General features: G+C 36.7%; 2 protein-coding genes across 2 annotated transcripts; both read right to left on the reverse strand.

Annotated features, from left to right (window-relative positions):
- Nucleotides 1–277: 277 nt before the first annotated feature.
- LOC149946534 (oplophorus-luciferin 2-monooxygenase non-catalytic subunit-like) lies at nt 278–9506 on the reverse strand. The gene is made up of 6 exons (XM_090172460.1): nt 9291–9506; nt 5409–5770; nt 4388–4696; nt 4100–4257; nt 2423–2571; nt 278–1055 (listed from the first exon to the last, which is right to left on the reverse strand). Exons 2-6 carry the CDS (start codon nt 5748–5750, stop codon nt 880–882), a joined length of 1134 nt encoding a protein of 377 aa, XP_090028586.1. The 5' UTR covers nt 5751–5770; nt 9291–9506; the 3' UTR covers nt 278–879.
- Nucleotides 9507–15781: 6275 nt separating this feature from the next.
- On the reverse strand, nt 15782–19442 carry Phf5a (PHD finger protein 5a). Its single transcript, XM_090171542.1, has 4 exons — nt 19296–19442; nt 17516–17539; nt 17016–17182; nt 15782–16008 (listed from the first exon to the last, which is right to left on the reverse strand). The coding sequence occupies exons 1-4, from the start codon at nt 19345–19347 to the stop codon at nt 15919–15921; spliced, it is 333 nt and encodes a 110-aa protein (XP_090027668.1). The 5' UTR covers nt 19348–19442; the 3' UTR covers nt 15782–15918.
- Between the last annotated feature and the right edge of the window lie 567 nt (nt 19443–20009).

Genomic DNA, 20009 nt, shown 5'->3' on the forward strand with positions numbered 1-20009 from the left:
AAAAATTTGGATTATTATATAAATACCTCGTCTTAAAAATTCGTACATTTCATTTAAAATATATAACTGGGCTTCTCTTGTGATTAGTTACTGAAAGAAAAGCTCAAACCATATCTACCTAAAACTATATTTGGAATGGACTGATTCACAAATTGCTTGGAACACGGAAACAATCATTTAGAGCAAAGCCATTAGAGCTTGAATTTTATTGCTCTTATTTGTAGTAGGTGTTGCCAATTTAAAGTTTTAAAGGATTAAAAACTACTACTAACACTTTTTTGCGATGTTTTATTTTAAAACTATCAACATAAATTCAACTGGAATAAAGGCATAAAAGCGAACGCGGAAAAGATTATTTTCTTCATGATTATTTGATATTTTAAGGTATTTAAGAATTAGTCTTGGCCTTTTGTGGCATTTGTCTATGTGAAAGAATCTTTACTCTTTTGTGTATCAAACTATTTCTGAAGATAAATTCAGCGAAGCTATCTTTTAGATTAATTGGATATCACAGGAACGAAATTTATTTTCCTAATACATTAGTAGTAATTGTAATATTTTAAACGTAGAAAATTTCTTCAAATACGTGACACTTTTTTTTTACTTTACATCGTCAACAAATTTTTTACTGCTTTCACTAACAATTGTAAGAGATCTTCGATAATCTTACAATTGTTAATCTTAAAGCGGTCCAAGAACCAAATATTTAAAATTAAAACTATAGAGGTCATTGGAGATGATTATATCTAGTAGTTTACTTCATTAAAGAAACACATGATCAATATTTTAGTTTTATGAATGAAAAATATGTATAAACTAGGTAAAAGACTTAATACAGCAGTATTTTTTAAACTATCTTTGAAAAAGGCGTTATAATTGTTATTGACAAGGATAGAAATCGAAATAATTGTCAATTTGTGTGAGTGGAGTGGTGTAATTTCCATCCTCAGCGGCGCACATCCCTTCCAGAAACCTCTGGCGCTTAAATTCTTCCGCCAGGGATTCATCCGCTTTAAGCAGCCATTTGAAGGTACAGCCGCAAATCAAATGGTTCTCTAAAAACAATTATAAAATATTATATCACCAGATCAGATTTCAAAATTGTAACTTAAATAAATTGCACAATAAAGTAGCGTTTCCTCCGAGGATAGTTCATAATTCTACAGTTTTCAATATCATTAAGTTTATATACAAACGAAAATATGCTAAACCAAAAAGGTAGAGTCTACAAAAAAGATTTAATTTAAAAGGTAAAGTTGAAAGCCATATTAGACTATAATATAAGAATCTTTATACGCAAGATAATGTTCAGTGTTTTATTTAATAAGACACCCGCTTTCGCAAGTGGCGTAGCTCAGATGGAAGACTGATCGCTTAGCATGCGAAAGGTACCGGAATCGATGCCCGGCACCTCCAAAGCCTTGACTGTTATCTTTGAGGCAAAGACGGTCGACAATTCGATAAGACACCCGCTTTCGCAAGTAGCGTAGCTTAGATGGAAGACCGATCGCTTAGCATGCGAGAAGTACCGGAATCGATGCCCGGCACCTCCAAAGCCTTGACTGTTATCTTTGAGGCAAAGACGGCTGACAATTCGATAAGACACCCGCTTTCGCAAGTGGCGTAGCTCAGATGGAAGACCGATCGCTTAGCATGCGAGAAGTACCGGAATCGATGCCCGGCACCTCCAAAGCCTTGACTGTTATCTTTGAGGCAAAGACGGCTGACAATTCGATAAGACACCCGCTTTCGCAAGTGGCGTAGCTCAGATGGAAGACCGATCGCTTAGCATGCGAGAAGTACCGGAATCGATGCCCGGCACCTCCAAAGCCTTGACTGTTATCTTTGAGGCAAAGACGGCCGACAATTCGATAAGACACCCGCTTTCGCAAGTGGCGTATCTCAGATGGAAGACCGATCGCTTAGCATGCGAGAAGTACCGGAATCGATGCCCGGCACCTCCAAAGCCTTGACTGTTATCTTTGAGGCAAAGACGGCTGACAATTCGATAAGACACCCGCTTTCGCAAGTGGCGTAGCTCAGATGGAAGACCGATCGCTTAGCATGCGAGAAGTACCGGAATCGATGCCCGGCACCTCCAAAGCCTTGACTGTTATCTTTGAGGCAAAGACGGCCGACAATTCGATAAGACACCCGCTTTCGCAAGTGGCGTATCTCAGATGGAAGACCGATCGCTTAGCATGCGAGAAGTACCGGAATCGATGCCCGGCACCTCCAAAGCCTTGACTGTTATCTTTGAGGCAAAGGTTTTACTGATATCGCAGGGGGCATAGCTTGGATGGAAGAGCGTTCCATGCCCGGGGCCTCTAAAGCTTTTATTCTTTTATAAGATACGAAGATAGTTGACAACCTTTAAAGGGAGTGTAATATGTTTAAGCTAGAAGTTAAATAAATCTTTTACCGTTGAGGTAAATGTCAAGTAGATGAGACCAGTTTGGCGACCAGACATCTGGTGGGAGAGTTTCCATTAAGTTGTCCGATAAATCAATGTAGCGTAGTGCCGGCATATCACGAAAAAAATCGCTAGGAAGGCTTCGTATTCTGTTGTTTCTAGTAATTATAATTATTTAATTTTTAACTAAAATTTTAATCAGAGTTAAAATTTAACATTTTTATTAAAATAGTAAGTTATAAAATTACTATAGATCATTTCCCATTATCGATATTTTCATATAATCCATTTTTTCATGATTTTATCAATTTATTCATGATTTAATCAATTTATTCATGATTTAATTAATTTATTCATGATTTATTCCCTTTAATCAATTTATTCATGATTTAATTAATTTATTCATGATTTATTCCCTTTAATCTATTTATTCACGATTTATTCCCTTTAATCTATTTAATCATGATTTATTCCCTTTAATCTATTTAATCATGATTTATTCCCTTTAATCTATTTAATCATGATTTAATTCATTTATTTTTTGACGGTGTAATAATCACGATAGTGACTTGCCCTTCGGTTCAATCACCTTTTCGCTCGCCCTTCGTTATCCCCCTAATGTTAGCAACGAAAAAAACTAAAATGCATTTTTCTCTCTTTGCAATCATAAACTAAAACAAAACCAATTTATACTTATGGATTTATCTTCATTTATTAGGTTATGTCCAGTGACATTATTTCCTTAAGAGAAACCACTATGGTGGTATGGGTTAATTTGGAATAAGCACGCACTTTTAAGTCACACGAAACCGCGAAATAGCGACTGCATTTTCAAATAACCCTTTTTAAGAGGCACAAACACTTAGTTGCCAATAAAAAAAAAACATACATTACCTGTCTCAGCTAGTTTCAATTATACAATTCCAAATAAATAGGTGTTTCCATAAAATAAAACTATAAAAAATTAAAAGTATAAAAATGTTTTTATCCGCGTCACGAGCTTGAGCTTTATAGTATTTTATTGGCACGCGCGTTTCGCACGTGGTCTTCAAATTCCAAAATCTTTATCGACTCGAGCGCGTGCTCTCTATCTTCAATAACTATAGCTAGTGACGTGAAAAAAAAACATTTACACGTGACCTCCCGTAATTTATAGAAACACCTATTGAGGACGGCCTATCCAAACTTGGAGGAGAGAAGTATTCTGGAGTGGAAAAGTCGGGCGCCACCTGCGGCTTCAAATTTATTATTTCACCTCTGAACTAAGGTCGCAAGTTTATGGAAATTTGGTACATTGGCACATTTAACTTAAGATATTTAAAATAAAAACGTCAGTTCCCACCTTCCCAAAAGAGTCGTCATTACTTGAGATGACTTCACGAATCACGATTTCGGGGATAATGTTATCTTGCTTGTTCGAACTCTGTCCTACAATGCTACACAACCAGAATTTGGAATTGAACATTTAACGGATTTCGAACCAACTTCTCAAATTTTGAAACCGAAGAGTGGATTTTGATTGTTTACCAAATAGGGCCCCCATGCACGGAACTGCCATTGAACTCACACCAAAAATTATGGCAGTATTGTCCATAAGCCAAGGTATATTTACGGCACGGGGATATTCCGGCTTAGTAAAAGTTCCCTTACAGGCGTAAGCGTTTTAGCATTTTAGCTGATGCTTACTTCAGATGAATTTCTTCTAATTTGTTCGCCGGCGTCGGGAAGAAGTTTCTACTGACAATGAAAATGCGATTGTGGTTCAAGATTACGATTTTTAAATTAGTAGCTCTGCTCAAACCGCCGTCAAGTAAATCATCAAACTCATTTCCATACAAATACACCTAAAATAATCATTTATCATCAATACCAGCAGCTTTGTTATAGGAGACTTCATAAAATATTGTCTGCTAAAACGCGCTACCACTTGTTTTAGCTCGTCACTTCCCACTTTAACATCTTTTAAAATCCTACCTGTTCAATACTTAGGTAAGAGCAGGAAAAGAATTCCTTGGGTATATTGGAAACGTGGTTGTCGACGAGAGAGAACCTCTTGAGGCGGGACAAGGATCCCAGGGCGCAGTTCCTGCTCTCGACTCCGGGCACGAAGGTGTTCCGGAAGGCCGCTTCTTCCAGGGATTCCTCCAGGCCACCTAGCAAAGGACGGAACTTGTCGGCTGAGCGAGAGTCCTCTTCGGTGAACGACAAGGACACGGAAGAATCCACAACGCGCAGGCTTCGAAAAGGAAGATCCCCAAATAACTCAGCCCGCGGAAGCTCCAACTATTTTAAATAAAAATTAAAACCCGGTTGGCAGGTACATCAAGAACCGCGATATTTATCATTGAAATGCATATCGTATAACCAAAGGTAAAAATGGGAGACTACTTATAATCTGATATGGTCATGCACTATATGTAATTAATGAACCACCTCTGAATTCCTTCCTATCCTAACCGAAATAAAACCACAGATTTCAACCAAAAATTGAAGCTGTAGCTTTTTCTAGTATCAATGCTTTGTCTATGTCCCCCGAAAGTGGGCCCTTTTTTCCGGTTAATTTGCCTTTTCTTGCTGTAAATGCCAACGTCATCCCGAGAGTGGCATGCAGCGCCACTGTTCATTTTAGGGTGGCCAAACTATTCCAATTGACTGCCCGAAATTCACGCCGAATCGGCCTCCAGCGTCATTTTTATCTCCGAAACTGAGAGAAATGGGACATATTTTGAAGATTCGAGCGCTTTCTTTCACGCGGAAATAATGCACTCCGAGCGTTGGCATAAGCAATCTTATTTTTCGAAATCGGTGATCTCGGAGCGCTCGAGAGCAGAAATTAAAAATCGCGAAAATTGATCAGAGCAAATCCAAGACCGTAAATGGAACATAAAATTTTCATATCCAGCAGTCAATTATTAAATGTCGAAATACAATTTTTCGGAAATACAGCTGTTGACTAAATGTTTGGCTAAGTAATTAATAATTAACACTAATTGACCTGCGATCTGTAAATGATCAAAGAATGCAATGATGGCCCAACGTCGGTGTTTCGGACTTTGTCCATCATTTGAGGAAGAACACTAGCATTGTCCATATCACTGCAGACCACCGAAAAACGTGACTTGCCGGCGTCCGTTTGGGATATGGAGCATTCGCATGGGTCGTTTTCTGCGAAAGGACACCCCCGATACACAGAGGGGTATTCCGACAAGACGGACATCTCGGACATCGTCTCGTTGTAGAGTTCTTCATCGAAGTAGGTTGAACTGTCGTTATAATTGACCACCTCGTGATCACTCCACGCAAATTCGAAAATACCGATGATTACAAATACGATCATCGTCTCACGATTAGTATCGCCTGTAAAATAAGTTATTAACTTTTTCAGACTATCCCTGTTTTTTCGGGCTTTATATTTGCTTTGTTATTTTCCCTCAATATGAGGAGATTCCTGATATTGGTATTTTCATATTCCAACCATTGGTATTATCAGATTCCTATCATTTTCATTACACAGTTCCTACCACTTGGTATTTTCATATTCCTACCATTGGTATTTTCATATTCCTACCATTGGTATTATCAGGAATTCATACCTCGAACTTGGAATGGTTATCCGGCCGTATTCCCTATGGTAAGATCTCGGGGACCGTTTTCGGTGACGTGAGTGAGAAAAAAATCGCCACCTCGCACGCGTCGCCCCTCTTTAGGAGTTTAAACCCCGCGCAACCTCCCGTTTTTGAAACTGTAGTTTTTTGTTGTTCGACTCCCCGACCACTTCGAAATTTAGGGTTAGGTTTGTCCAGAGTGTCTAGCAGACGACTATACTTGGTAACTGGGGGTCCAGGATATTTTTAAGCCAATGAAAATCGTAAGAGAAAACACGTATGATCTGACGTCAAAATGATGAAAAAAAAAACGGTCCCCTAGATCGGCCGAGATAACCATTCCAAGTTCGATGTATGAATTCCTGGTATTATCAGATTCCTATCATTTTCATTATACAGTTCCTACCACTTGGTCCCCTGTAGCACATGAAGTCGTTTTAGGGTCGGGGTAAGGTCGAAAAGTAGCTTTATAGTTGACGACCAAATGCCGACCTAAAAACGTCCGAACGTTTTTCGACACTAAAACCGTAAATCCTTTTTTGGGACTATTTATGGTCGGTATGCCGACCATTATCCGACTTAAAGTAGACCTTACATTTAATTATTACCCCTGTGGCACAAAGGGTCGATTTAAGGTCGCGCTTTGCCAATGAATCGCTCAAAACTGTGACACTTCGGCGATTTAACAAAACAAATTGAAATATTTTTAAAATAACTTCCTTTCGGTATTATATTTTTTCAAAAAGATTATACATTCAATCTGAGAATGTTTCCTTATTAAAAATATCTCAGCTCAAGTAGGTTACATTCGTATAGCTAAATATGTTAGGCTAAGATATTATTAATGAAGATTTAATCGTTACTTTTCCTAAGCCCCAAGAAACTCTAGAATTCTGTACTCTAGATTCAAGAGCTTTCCGATTGACGGAAATAAACTCATTGTTTCACTCCCGTTCATGGGACTTGACCAACTACATACATGTATATAGCTATTTATATAGCTATATTTACGGTTTTATTTGATCATTTTTAGTCACTTAAAATATCAAAAAGTAAGTCATTTCGACGTAATTATACAGTATTTTCTAAGTAGGGATGACGTCGTTTCGGAGTCAGTTCTTAGGTCTATTAAAAGGCGGTAAAGAGTCGACGTTTTGTAGGCGGCCGACGGTCGGGCCATGGACTAATTAATGTATACATTAATTAGTCCATGGTCGGGCGACCCTTTTACCCCTAGGACATTAGGACCCTAAATCCAAAGGTCGGCCGACCGTTGGCTGACTTTAGTCTTTAGTACCTTTTGCCGACGTCGGCCCGACTCTAATTTGCTACAGGGGGTATTTTCATATTCCTACCATTGGTATTATCAGATTCCTATCATTTTTATTATACAGTTCCTACCACTTGGTATTTTAATATTCCTACCATTGGTATTATCAGATTCCTATCATTTTCATTATACAGTTCCTACCACTTGGTATTATCATATTCCTACCAATGGCATTATAAAATTCCTACCATTCGGATTATCAAATTCATACCATTGGTATTATCAGATTCCTATCATTTTCATTATAAAATTCCTACCATTCCGATTATCAAATTCATACCATTCGTATTGCCAGATTCCTACCATTGGTATTATCATATTACTAAAATTGGTTTTATCAAATTCCTACCATTGGTATTATCATATTCCGATCATTGGTTTTTATCATATTCCGATCATTGGTTTTTATCAGATTCCTACCATTAGTATTAACAATATAACTATCATTGGTTTTATCAGATTTCTACCATTGGTATTATCATATCCTTATCATTGGTTTTATCAGATTCCTACCAGTGGTATTAACAAAATAATTATCATTGGTTTTATCAGGTTCCTACCATTGGTATTAACAAATTACTATCATTGGTTTGATCAGATTCCTATCATTGGTATTAACAGATTCCAGTGGCAGATCCAGGATTGTTTTCAAGGCAAGCTAGCTTATGGAAATTGGCCCCCAGCCCCATGCAATAATTGCAATTACCAAAACCGACATTCCGGAATATATTTTGGGGGTCCCTCCAAAATCGTTTTAGAGGCTTTTAGTAGTTAATTTTTGTTGAAATATGAATATGGCAAAACAGTTATCACCTTACTTTGAAAATTTAAGTGATGATAACTCCAAAAATATCTGAACCAAAATGTCTCTAACATTTTTTTACCTTGTTAATATCATCAAAGGAGCTAAGCCTTAGCTTTATTAACCAGAGCCTTAGCCTCTAAAGATAATTCTGCCGTTTTTTCGTCTTGGTGTTTTATAACGGATGGTATTTTAAGAAACTCTATAACATCACGCAATTAATAACGTAACACCTTCGATGTTTACTCATTTTTAATAGTAAAATGTCGAGTGCACCAGCACAATATGGCGGCACCAAAAGAAATATTATAAATTCCCTGGATGGCAGCAATATAGAAATTTTTACCCCCTTAAAAATTGTCAACCCCTTCCCCAATATGACGTTTTAAAAATCCGCGTTGAAATATCTCTATTATTTTTCAAAATTTTCCATAATCAATGGTTTAATTAAGAAAATATAATAAGTAAGAAATAATAACTAAATCTGAATGTGTGATAAATGGCAACCATTTCGGAAACCCACTGCATGATTTCCTTTTATTACATATTTTAATTTACTTCAATATTTTATTAACGATTATGCCCAATATCGGTTTAAGACCCTAAAAATAGTTGAGGTTTCACCAAGAATCAGTTTGGAAATAAAAAATACAGTTCAATATCATTAAAGAGGGTAAAAAACTTTAAAAGTAACCGGTATTTAATTAAAAAATAATTTGTTTGAAATATCGATATCGGTTTAATAAATAAACATAGGTGATATATCGGTACCAATTTAATAACAGTACATACGTTTGGTCAATTTTTTAAATAGGTATCGGATAAATAACGGTATAAACGTTGTCACTTAAAATATCTTTTTCGGTTTAAAAACAGTAAAAACGTTATGTTACTTGAAATACCGGTATCGGATTATATGGTTCAATATAATAATAATAATGAGCATCAGCTTAGGCCCAAGTCATCTAGCGACTTTTAATCGATCAGTATTCAATTAAAAACGGTAAAAATACGATATTAGTATGGGATAATTTAAGACACGGTATAGGTAAATCGATTCTACCTTACAAGAATATATTCGGTTTTGCTTACACATTGCACAAAAGTAATTAAGTGTAATTAAGAAAAGTGTTAACATACCGAAAAATTACATTCTTCTGTTCGTGAAATTGGTTTCTTTACAGGCGAAACCGCCTCTAATTTGTTTGGGCATAAGTAAAAGAAAGTGCGGCACTCTTCTGTAATTCACCTTTAAAACATGTACTCGCGCTGTAGTGTACGCAGGTGGTTTCGCTGCGAAAAACGCTGACAAATATGTAGAGGCGTGTATTGAATTCGTTATACTTTGCTAGACAATCCGTAATAAAGCGGGCAAGTCATTCAAAGCCAACGTACTACGTAGTAATAACAAAAAGCTCTTTTTCTAAAGGTATTTTTATTGTTAGGAGTTCGCCAGAGGAAAAGGCGCCACTTTCTGTCAAAAGCGAGTTTCCGCCACATCTGAGTTATGTATTTGTTAGTTTCGTATTTCCATTTCTCTGCTAAACACATTTGTATTAGAGTGGCGGCTTATACACCGTTTTGATTTTGGTAAATGTCAATCAGCCTTTCAAATTTTCACTAACAATTTGGGTGATGGACCAACCTATGTCCATGTAACAGCCGAGCCAAGTGCCTTGAAGTTGTTCGAAAATAGCTGCTGAAACTAAAGCCAAGGAAGAAGTTTCTATACAAATTTTTTTGTTGGACCAGAAAATTATATTATCTTTACACAAAATTTATTCCTTTAAAATTCCTACTGTAATTAATTTCATTCGACTCGTCATGTTTCAGAGAGCAATTTGGAATTTAATCGTTAAGTTATCCGAAAATACGATGAGTCTTTGTATAAGCGACAAAGAACCCCCCAAGTTTTACATGAAATCATGTAAATTTTTCTGAAATTTTGCACGTCGGTAGATCTGGATACGCTGAATATTATTTCAATTGGACGAAAACTCAAAAAATTCACCGGCCGACTTATGCAGTGTGTTAATGTTTTGTATCCTAATTAGATGCGTCTATTTGCTTAAATAAAATTTTCAGTTAAGGGTTTTTTAAATATAATTAGCATAACAGTCAATTAGCGAGCGGTGTTCGTGCGTGGCTTGGAATATTTCATCCCCGGTTCAACACCCGACATGAATAACCTCTTAGTGTACATTTACTTCAAAGCAAGAATTGTTGTTAACTAATTTGAAGCGAATAAAAAAATCTTTAACGTAGTTTTCCTATTTTGAATGCTGTCCATAATAACCGTTTTAGTAAGGTCTAATTACGATCCTTCCTAAATCATGGATATTTATTATATATTTTATAATTGGGGATATGTACTGGATTTTGGCACGTGATTTTGCAAGTCTGGATTTTATGTTACCCCTATGCCTCCCCCTGTTGTGAGTGATGGATCCCTTTAACGTTCTAGCCCCAGACGTACAAACGCAATTTGTGACCGAAAACTATGGCTACGACCCCTTTGTATCGCCATTGAAACCTAGATAGGTTATAGTTTTTCCTCGTCGTTATTCGTAAATTTCACGTTATAAATAATGATACTTGCATTTTAATATAATTTTTGCATCGTTTACGTAAGTTTTAATTTGTCTGTAGCAGACGTTACGCCACTTAAGACTGGATTCAGTCGCGAATAGTACCCTAAAATGGGTTCGTAGTCTTCCCCTACAAATTGGTTATTTACTTCAAGATCTTGTTCGTGGTACGCTATCCAAACCTGATATTTTCCAGCGTTCCTGAATCAGGAATAGATTCGCCGCTGGAGAAGTGATTGTCAGGCTTATTTTCGCTTTGTAGGCATATGCACTGAAGTACCCCGCTATTCTAATAAAAAATTTCGTGGCTTATTCGCAGTTGGAGACAGCTCGATGAGGAGTTAAGGGGGTTCTCGTACACACGTTTGGGCAGGCACCTAATATTTAGGTATACACCACTGTTTATTTTTAGTTTTTGAATCTTCGGAGTTTTTTCAAGGCTGAAGGACATAATCCTTCGGACGAGTTAACAGGGCCGTAGCTAGCAAAAATCGCTTATAGAAAAATGATATTTTGGCGCCTTCAATAGGCTTAAATCGCGTATAGAAAAATGATATTTTGGCACCCCCCATAGGCTTAAATCGCTTAAAGAAAAATTATATTTTGGCGCCCCCAATAGGCTTAAATCGCTTATAGAAAAATGATATTTTGGCGTCCCCAATAGGCTTAAATCGCTTAAAGAAAAATTATATTTTGGCGCCCCCAATAGGCTTAAATCGATTAAAGAAAAATTATATTTTGGCGCCTCAAATAGGTTTAAATCGCTTAAAGTTAAATTATATTTTGCGCCCCCCAATAGGCTTAAATCGATTAAAGAAAAATGATATTTTGGCGCCCCCAATAGGCTTAAATCGCTTATAGAAACATTTCATTTTGGCACACGCCAATAGGCTTGAATCGCTTACAGAAAAATGATATTTTGGCGCCCCCAAATAGGCTTAAATAGCTTAAGGAAAAATGATATTTTGGCATCCCCAATGGCCTTAAATCGCTAATAGAAAAATGATATTTTGGCACCCCCAAAAAGGCTTAAATCGCTTTTTGAAAAATGATATTTTGGCGTCCCCAATAAGCTTAAATCGCTTATAGAAAAATGATATTTTGGCACCCCCCCCCCCCCCAATAGGCTTAAATCGCTTATAGACAAATGATATTTTGGCGTCCCCAATAGGCTTAAATCGCTTACAGAAAATGATATTTTGGTACCTTCCAATAGGCTGAAATCGCTTATAGAAAAATTATATTTTGGCATCCCTCGACCTTAACGCACCAGTGGCGGCCGCCCAGCACGCCCTCGCCAAGCTACAGCCCTGTTAATTAAATCTATTGCTCTTACGCGATCAGGAAAACCGTCTTGATCATCTTCGATAGCGAGGTGGGGATCAGGACAAAAGTCGGGGGGATCCCGATCAGGGTTACGCTCAAACCTAGGAATATAATACTCGTACCCTAGTTTAAACCATTTCAAGATTTCACGCGACCAGCAGCAGTCTTACGTCGAGGCTAAGAAATAAACGACGTAATACGTTTCGTTATGAAAGATATTTATTTTATATTAATGAAATATCCAGTAACCTCGCACTGTAGCCCTATTAGTGAGTTCAGGAATCCATAACGCTACTTGGAATGAGTATCTCCCCATATCCCCTGTGGTATTTTGTGGCGGAACATTGTGGGAGGGGCTAAAACGCTTATACCGCCTTAAATGACGTCAAATTCAGTGACAAACAAAGGCTTATAAGCTCCGCCTACTATGTTCCGCCACAACGGCGGGGAATCGAAGCCGTTATTCATTCCAAGTAGCGTTATGGATTCCTGGTGAGTTAGGTGTGAAGATAACATATCTAAAGACAAGATAGAAGGCACCACTATAGTATAATTTACTAAACCTAGTCTCCAACGCCAAAAGTTCTGACGACGGTTTTTTTTTAAACTTTTGTTTTTGGGCATGTTTTTTAGTTTTATCCGTTTCGAAGAATTTTTCCCACCCTGTTTAAACCAGGCCGCCACCTTCAAATTACCTCTCCGCTCTAGCTTGAACCCAATTGAGTCTTTGTTTTCCAAATCATAATATGGCAAACAGAAATGGCCTGAGCAATGTGCTTCAAATAGCTGGTATTTATGGCGAAGAACATCTATTTGAACGTGATATGACTATTACTCGTCGTGAAGCGGCTGTCTTCGTTCGATTAATAGTGAGATTCGGGATTTAAACCACGATCCATCACAGTGGCGCAGATCCCATGGGGGCGGCGGGGCCGAAGCCCCCATTTTGAAAAATCAATGGGGGCTCTGCCCCCATTGGTAAAACCGCCGATGTGAAAGGCCATTTACTCTTAAGCATTGATAGAAAGAAAGTGTTGCCAGCAGCCTCATTCCAAGTTTATTAGTGAGCTTCAGCCCCCATTGGGAAAAAAAGCGATCGGCGCCACTGATCCATCATGCTTAACGTACTAACGCAAACCGCAAATGCAACTTGTGTGTTTTTAAACGCTCTAGAAGGTATTCACTTAAGCCACGTTCACACGTACTCTCGGAAACGTTTTGCCTCGTTTCGATCTCCTGGTAGTTCGTAGCGTTTGGAAAACTGTTTGTTCACACATTTGATTCTCGGTGAGTTGTGAAGAAAATTAGGAGTTCGTCTGCTCACGCATTTGAGTTACATTTTAAAACGTTCTAACTACAAGATGGCCCAGCCACAATAGTAGCCTCTTCCTCCTAGCACTCTAGATTTTACCCCTTTACTTAATTGTAGAGGTTAAAGGCAATAGTTAATGTAGGGAGCTGTTGGCTCGCGTGGTATGAAGGGTTTGCCACCATGGACTAATTAGTGTGTTAAATAATTAGCCCATGTTTTCACCACCTGTTTAAGGGATTAAAATTGGCTTGATGACTTGGGGCTCAAGGTGGTGCCTTGGGTATTAGCCTAGCTGATTAAAACCACTGCTCAACGCTGGCATAGGTAAATAGAGAGAACTAATACCAATCGAATGACGCCTGAAATAAATTTACATCGAGTGCCGTTGAAGAGAATTCGCCGATTCCCGGGGACCTATACGCCGTAACTTCCAATCAGGGGGCGAAATATCCCCCTTGATTAAAAACCGCGGCTCAGCACTGGCATAGGCAGATAGAGATAACTTTAAAAAATCGAATGACGCCTGAAATAATTGATGTCGAGTGCCGTTGAAGATAATTCGTAGATTCCAGGGGACCTATACACCGTAATTTCCAATCACTGGTCGAAATATCCCCCCTTGATTAAAAACCGCGGCTCAGTACTGGCATAGTTAATTACTACTGTGTGGAGTGTTAAAGATTTGACGTCTTATCCAAATATATAAGACCCCTCTAGCGATAAAAATATGTAAGTTTTAATTCCATGATTAGTCTAATATTGTTTGCAAATTTAAAAAAAAGCGGTATTAACGCCTAAATTTTTCGAATCTAAAAGTAAAACTAAACCTCTCGACTAGTTTAAACTGATTAACAATGTAACACTATTGATGTTTTGTAGTATGTTTACTGATATTAGACATTTTATATCGATAAAAAGTTAAAAACATGTTTCAATTTTTTAATTTTCCAATTTGCGGAAAATTTTCTGCATTTTATTTTTCCGGAAAATTAACAACACTAATATGTAACTTTGAATATTTTCAGCCCTACTACCTGTCATGGCTTCCAGTGGACAAATACTGATATGCATAAAGTCAAAAACAATAAAGCACCACAATGGGTACGTTCAGAAACAGTCAACGGAAAAAAACCGGTGGATTTATATTTTCCACCGATGAGCTTTTTTGTCATAATGACGTCGTAAGTTGCTGAACGCTTTTATTCAGTCATCGGTGTTTTTTAAAATAGCGTAGCATTAATAGTAGTTTTACGTCAGTAATGACGTCAGTCATCGGAAAAACCGACTATTATTTCGGTGACTTCGGTGTCTCACCGATGACTATCGTGACGTCAAAACCCGAAATTAAAATGCCGTTCAGTAAAACACCGTTGTCACCGGTGACTTAGCGGACTCACCGGTGAGCGTTTCTGAACGCAGCCCAGATATCAAAGACTGGTTCCACCAAGATACTCAGGAAACCTATCATAAAACCAAAGCTCCATCAAAGTGAAGGTTTTAATAGAGGTGTAAGAATTTGGAACAGCCTACTATTTGAAATTAAAGCACAAGAGAACACTGAGACTTTTAGGAATAATATGGTATAAAAATTTAAACATCTTTTAAATATTTTTATCTCTAAAATATCATACCCCATATTGACCAAATTTAATTTAATGCCACAAACCGACCCCAATGAAAATCAGTCCTTTTTGTACTGAGATGGTGCCTCCAATAAACGCAATTTATTATTATTTCTATATGACCATAAGTAAAATAATAATAATTGTTTCAAGTTTTCAACACTGATATTCTCACTAAGCTCAGACTTGGACTTGCACTTGAGCGGAGTCGCATGAAGTAGTATATTTCGCCTTTGGCATATTTAGCCACTAGGTGGCTCTGTGCTGAGAATTAAAGCTATATTGAGCAATAGCTCTGTAAATCAGATTGGTTATAATTTTTCCTAATAGATATACTTATTGTTACTTATGCTATGACTATTACGACGACGCAAAGAGCACGTATTAAGCCTAATGACAGTATGTAATCCGTAAAAAATGTGTGGTCATTCAGGTTCCCAGTAAAGATTAACACTGAGAAAATAGAAAATGCCACACTTAAGCCCAACCGTTTTTTAAACTTTGAAGTAGAGAAACCGGGTTTTTAAATATGGTTTAGATTTACTTAAACTTTTAATTCTAAAATGTTATTTTAAAAACGTACTATCATCTTCAGTTAATAAAAGAAAGGATTCCAAGAATTCAAAACCCTGGAGATTGGTTTTTAAAAACCCACTGAGATAAACCAGTTACCAGCCAACCATGGTGAAACCCCTAGTTGTAAGTTTTGTTATTTGGCATCTAGGAAAACTACCCCCCCCCCCTTTCAGTGTTATGTAATTTGTTAATAGATGAGACCCATAGTTTCATAATTCCATAAAAGTACAAAATCAAATTTGTAATTTAAGAATTACAAATTTACAGATTTAATAACTAAATACAGCCATGAGACTTAAAACAATCCATAGGTTATGCACATATGAACTTCAAGCAATCCCAGGTCACCTCTTTTTGAAACCGTACTTCTTCCTTTCATAGAAAAGATCTGTTTTAGAACTTCCTAGATTCACAATTTTAGGACATCCATCTCGCTGAAAGAAAAAAATTAATTATACCGCAAATGAATAAATGTTTAACGAAGCACAGATAGTAAGGGAGAAAAAGCATCACATTTAGCCCAGAAAAAGTGAAATCCAAGAAACACTAATGATACTATGGGTAACCCAACAATAAAATGCTATACACATTAAAAATTTAAATAACGAGCATTTCCCAAAATACATCACATATGTTTTAGGTCTGAGCAATATTTTGGACATAGTCCTACTTACAATTGTTAGTTAAACCTAATTTCATGAAAGCTTCAAATCTAAATCACTTCATAGCCAGTATTTAAAAAATATTAATGAGCAATTTATGCAAATTTATGGTTTTTTAAAAATAAGAATCTTATTCAAAACTTTGAAAACATTAAAGGGGATGCGACGGAATGAAAGACATCAACGATTAAAAGTACACTATAAGTCAAATTTATTGTTAAAATATTTTAATTGTTAAAACACTTCAACTAAAAAAGCGCAACATGTTTCGGCTTGTGGCGAGTACACCGCCGTTTTCAAACGCATCATTGATGTCTTTCATTCCTTCGCATAACTTTTACACTAGTTTGGAGTAGCACATTGCACATAGGAGGGGAGTTATCCAATAACTCATTCTGGGAATTAAAATATAATAATTTGGAACTCGTGAAGACAAAAAAAAACCCCTAAATATTGATTTCTTTACAGTGCTGCCTCTAAGATTTTCTCTTTCTATTTCTGCAGTATAGTAGCTGCATCATTTTAATAAAATATGAACCATTTTCTCAAATCTGTGGTTTTTTTAAACCTCAGTCTTGTTTATTAACTTCTATGGTCCTTAAAATCACAATCAATGGAGAAATTTGGAAAACCATAGATTATTATTATTGAAAGGGGAGATGGGCCTAAATAGGCCTAGGATAGATTAGTGAAATAAAAGTAATGGTACTCTCCAACAAGCCACTCATCTCAAGAAAGTGCGGATAAAAATATGGATAAAAGAAGCTTATATTACTTACATCTTTTTCTTGGATAGTGCATTCTTTACAATAATAAGCATCAGAAACCCCAGGCCCTCCACATATCACACAACGACCTTGATAAGATCCATAATTACATTCATCACAGATTCTCACCAGGGTACTTGGACGCACATATGAATCACAAATCACACATTTTCCATCACCTATTATAAAAGTTCACAAATTAACATTCCACAATTAGCGTAGCTTACCAGTTGGTAGAGTAATGGGGAAAATTCTTCTATGGCTATAGATATGACCACATTTTGTATAGTCTATAGGTGTGATGGGTCGCAAGTTGATTCAAAAAAATGTCACTGAAACATCATCAGGGTGTAGCTTTGTAAATGCGACTAACGACGACCAAATGACGTATTTATAATGGACTTCAACCCCCCCACAGCTATCCCTCTAAAGTCCCTTAATAAGTTAACATAAATGAGCAATGTTTATCCCATCCCATTTCTAGCAATAGCAAAGAAAGAAAAAATATTTACATTTTTCACACAGACGTCCAATTGCTGAAATGAAACAAAAAGGTTGTAAATAAACTATTTAATATTACAATACCAGTTAACATTAATAAACCTCAGAACCAACAATTTTAGTTTGTAGCTGCTTTCTCAATGGTCTGAATGAATCACAATAATAACATCTGCTATATGCTAACATACTAACTGGTTGAATGCTATGAAATAGCACAGATTTCAGACATGCACAGACTGGCTTTAGTTGGTTGAAAGAGCAGTTTTATTTAAATTTTAAAGGGCAACGCAAGCTGTGGCAAAAAAAGAAAAAGCACCGTGCTTTTTAACCCCCTACATCCCCACTCCGTACTGGCGAGACCACGTTGAGTTTACCGTAAATCTCGCACTTTGCATACATAGTCACACAAATGCCAGCTCACTTGCGTTGCCCTTTAAGTAATCTTTTGTCAAAGGCTATACGGCACTGGTGTTATAAAATATTCCTTCTTCGATTTTAATAATATCAGAAAGGGTAGGGATGAGAGAAGGAGCTTACTAATTCAGGGAAAATTACTATGGAGATTTTAAATTAACGTTTCAGACAACGTTTGAAATGCCAAAATAACTAGCAAGATTGTTGATTTGTTAAAATTTGGTATTCCTTCAATTTAAATCCGATTTATTTTATTTGGTTTTACAAAATATTTACGGGTCTTTTTTCCCTATGGCCAATTGATCAATAATTTGAATACATCAGTAACATAAAGTAAAATTTTCATTGAAATTTGGAAACTATTTAATTTAGAATAATAACATAATATTCTGTCCATTATTTTCCAGTAAACTCATTACTATCCAAGTTGGAAATTTCCACTATTTTATGTATTATTTGTCAACTGGATTTAACCACTTTGGAACACTACTAGCCTTGGATTAATTAAAAACAGGGATGGGGCAAAAAGGAAAAACACAAATGACTGCCCATATACCCATGTATCGGTGAAAATTGGTGGACAAATGGATATACATGTGACAAATGGGCATTTCTCAAAAATTGACCCACAGAAAAAGAAATATTCTTTTTTCACCTAAAGAATTAGGATAAAGGCAGATATTTAAGTTGAAAAATTAATTTATACAGGAGCAGTATATTTCTATGTTTAATTAATCCAACAGTCAACCCTGGCGTCTACATGCCAAACTAAAGAACTTTCAATTTAAAACATTATCTACATACGAACTTAAATGTTCTTAAAGTACGGTAATGTAGAAAAATGAAAGAGCTTTAGACATAAAGCTTATCTGATTTTAACTAAAACCGTTTGAATCTTTCAAGGTTTGAAGAACACCTCACTAGCAATAACCTATCTATGTCTCAATTACTTGTGAATAATTTTACAGCTTGAACAAAAGCATTATCAAATCTCTTCATATTCTTTTTTGGAGGAAATTCATTGAATTATTGAAAAAAGAGCTCTGTATTGCTTTATCCAGTAAGCATATATTATTAGATTCCAGAGTATAACGGCTGTCCCATGGCAAAACCTTTTAACCGACACGAACGTAATTTGGAGATATTCGACTTTTTCAAAAGCTAAGTTATAAGATTTTAACGAGGTTTTTAATGCGAAAATTATAAAATCCAAAACCATTTTTTAAGTCATAAATTGTTAAATATTTGTGACTTTTACCTCAAACTTTTATAGTACTCTTGTGAATGCCTAAGTAATACTGATGCGTAAAAATCAAATTTTTCAAAAATTTGTTGGTTATAAGGTTTTGCCATGGGGCAGCCGATATAAAATCTTACCAACACCAGCTTGCTTTCTGCAAAATATAAGATCTGGATGATGTTTAGCCATTGTGGTGAAATTCTAATTTTTAAAAAACAGTCTAGTTTTTAAAATTTATTTATGCGAAAACTTTAATACCGCCAAAACCAAAAGCCAAACAATTGTCACTTACAATATCAAGAAGAAGCAGACGATTCTTTTTTCGGAGTGTCTATTTTGGACTGTTTTTCAAGATATATTAGCTAGTAACTATTCTGACCAAATCATCAAATCAGCTACGAGCATAACACCAAACCCTTAGCTATTTTAGCCTGAAAAACGGACCAAAATAGTCACTGGCTAATTGGGCCCAAAGAACAGGACAAAATAGACACGACCTTCTTTTTTTTTGAGATACACACATCGGTGTCGACCCAAGGCCTTAGACACCAGCTCACAATAACTGATTAATCAGGGTGAGATAAGTGTAACGGCCACGCCAACGGGGGGATACGTGGAGACAGGGGTGGGGACACCCGTGGCGGAAGTTGGGGGATTGGCAGTAGCGTAGCTGATGGTCCGCAGCGAGGGGCTGATCACTCCGCGTAATCGGTGTACAGAGCCGTACCTTTGACTGTACTAATGGGATTACGCGTAATATTTGAAGTCCCTGCCTTTGGCAGTGCTAATATAAGCGTAATCCGGTGTACAGACTTTCTAAGAGTGGTTAGCCCCTCGGTCCGCAGGGCCCG

The sequence above is a fragment of the Leiobunum rupestre genome, chromosome 4 (genome assembly GCF_980474605.1).
Source record: "Leiobunum rupestre chromosome 4, qqLeiRupe1.1.hap1, whole genome shotgun sequence".
NCBI lineage: Eukaryota > Metazoa > Arthropoda > Arachnida > Opiliones > Sclerosomatidae > Leiobunum > Leiobunum rupestre.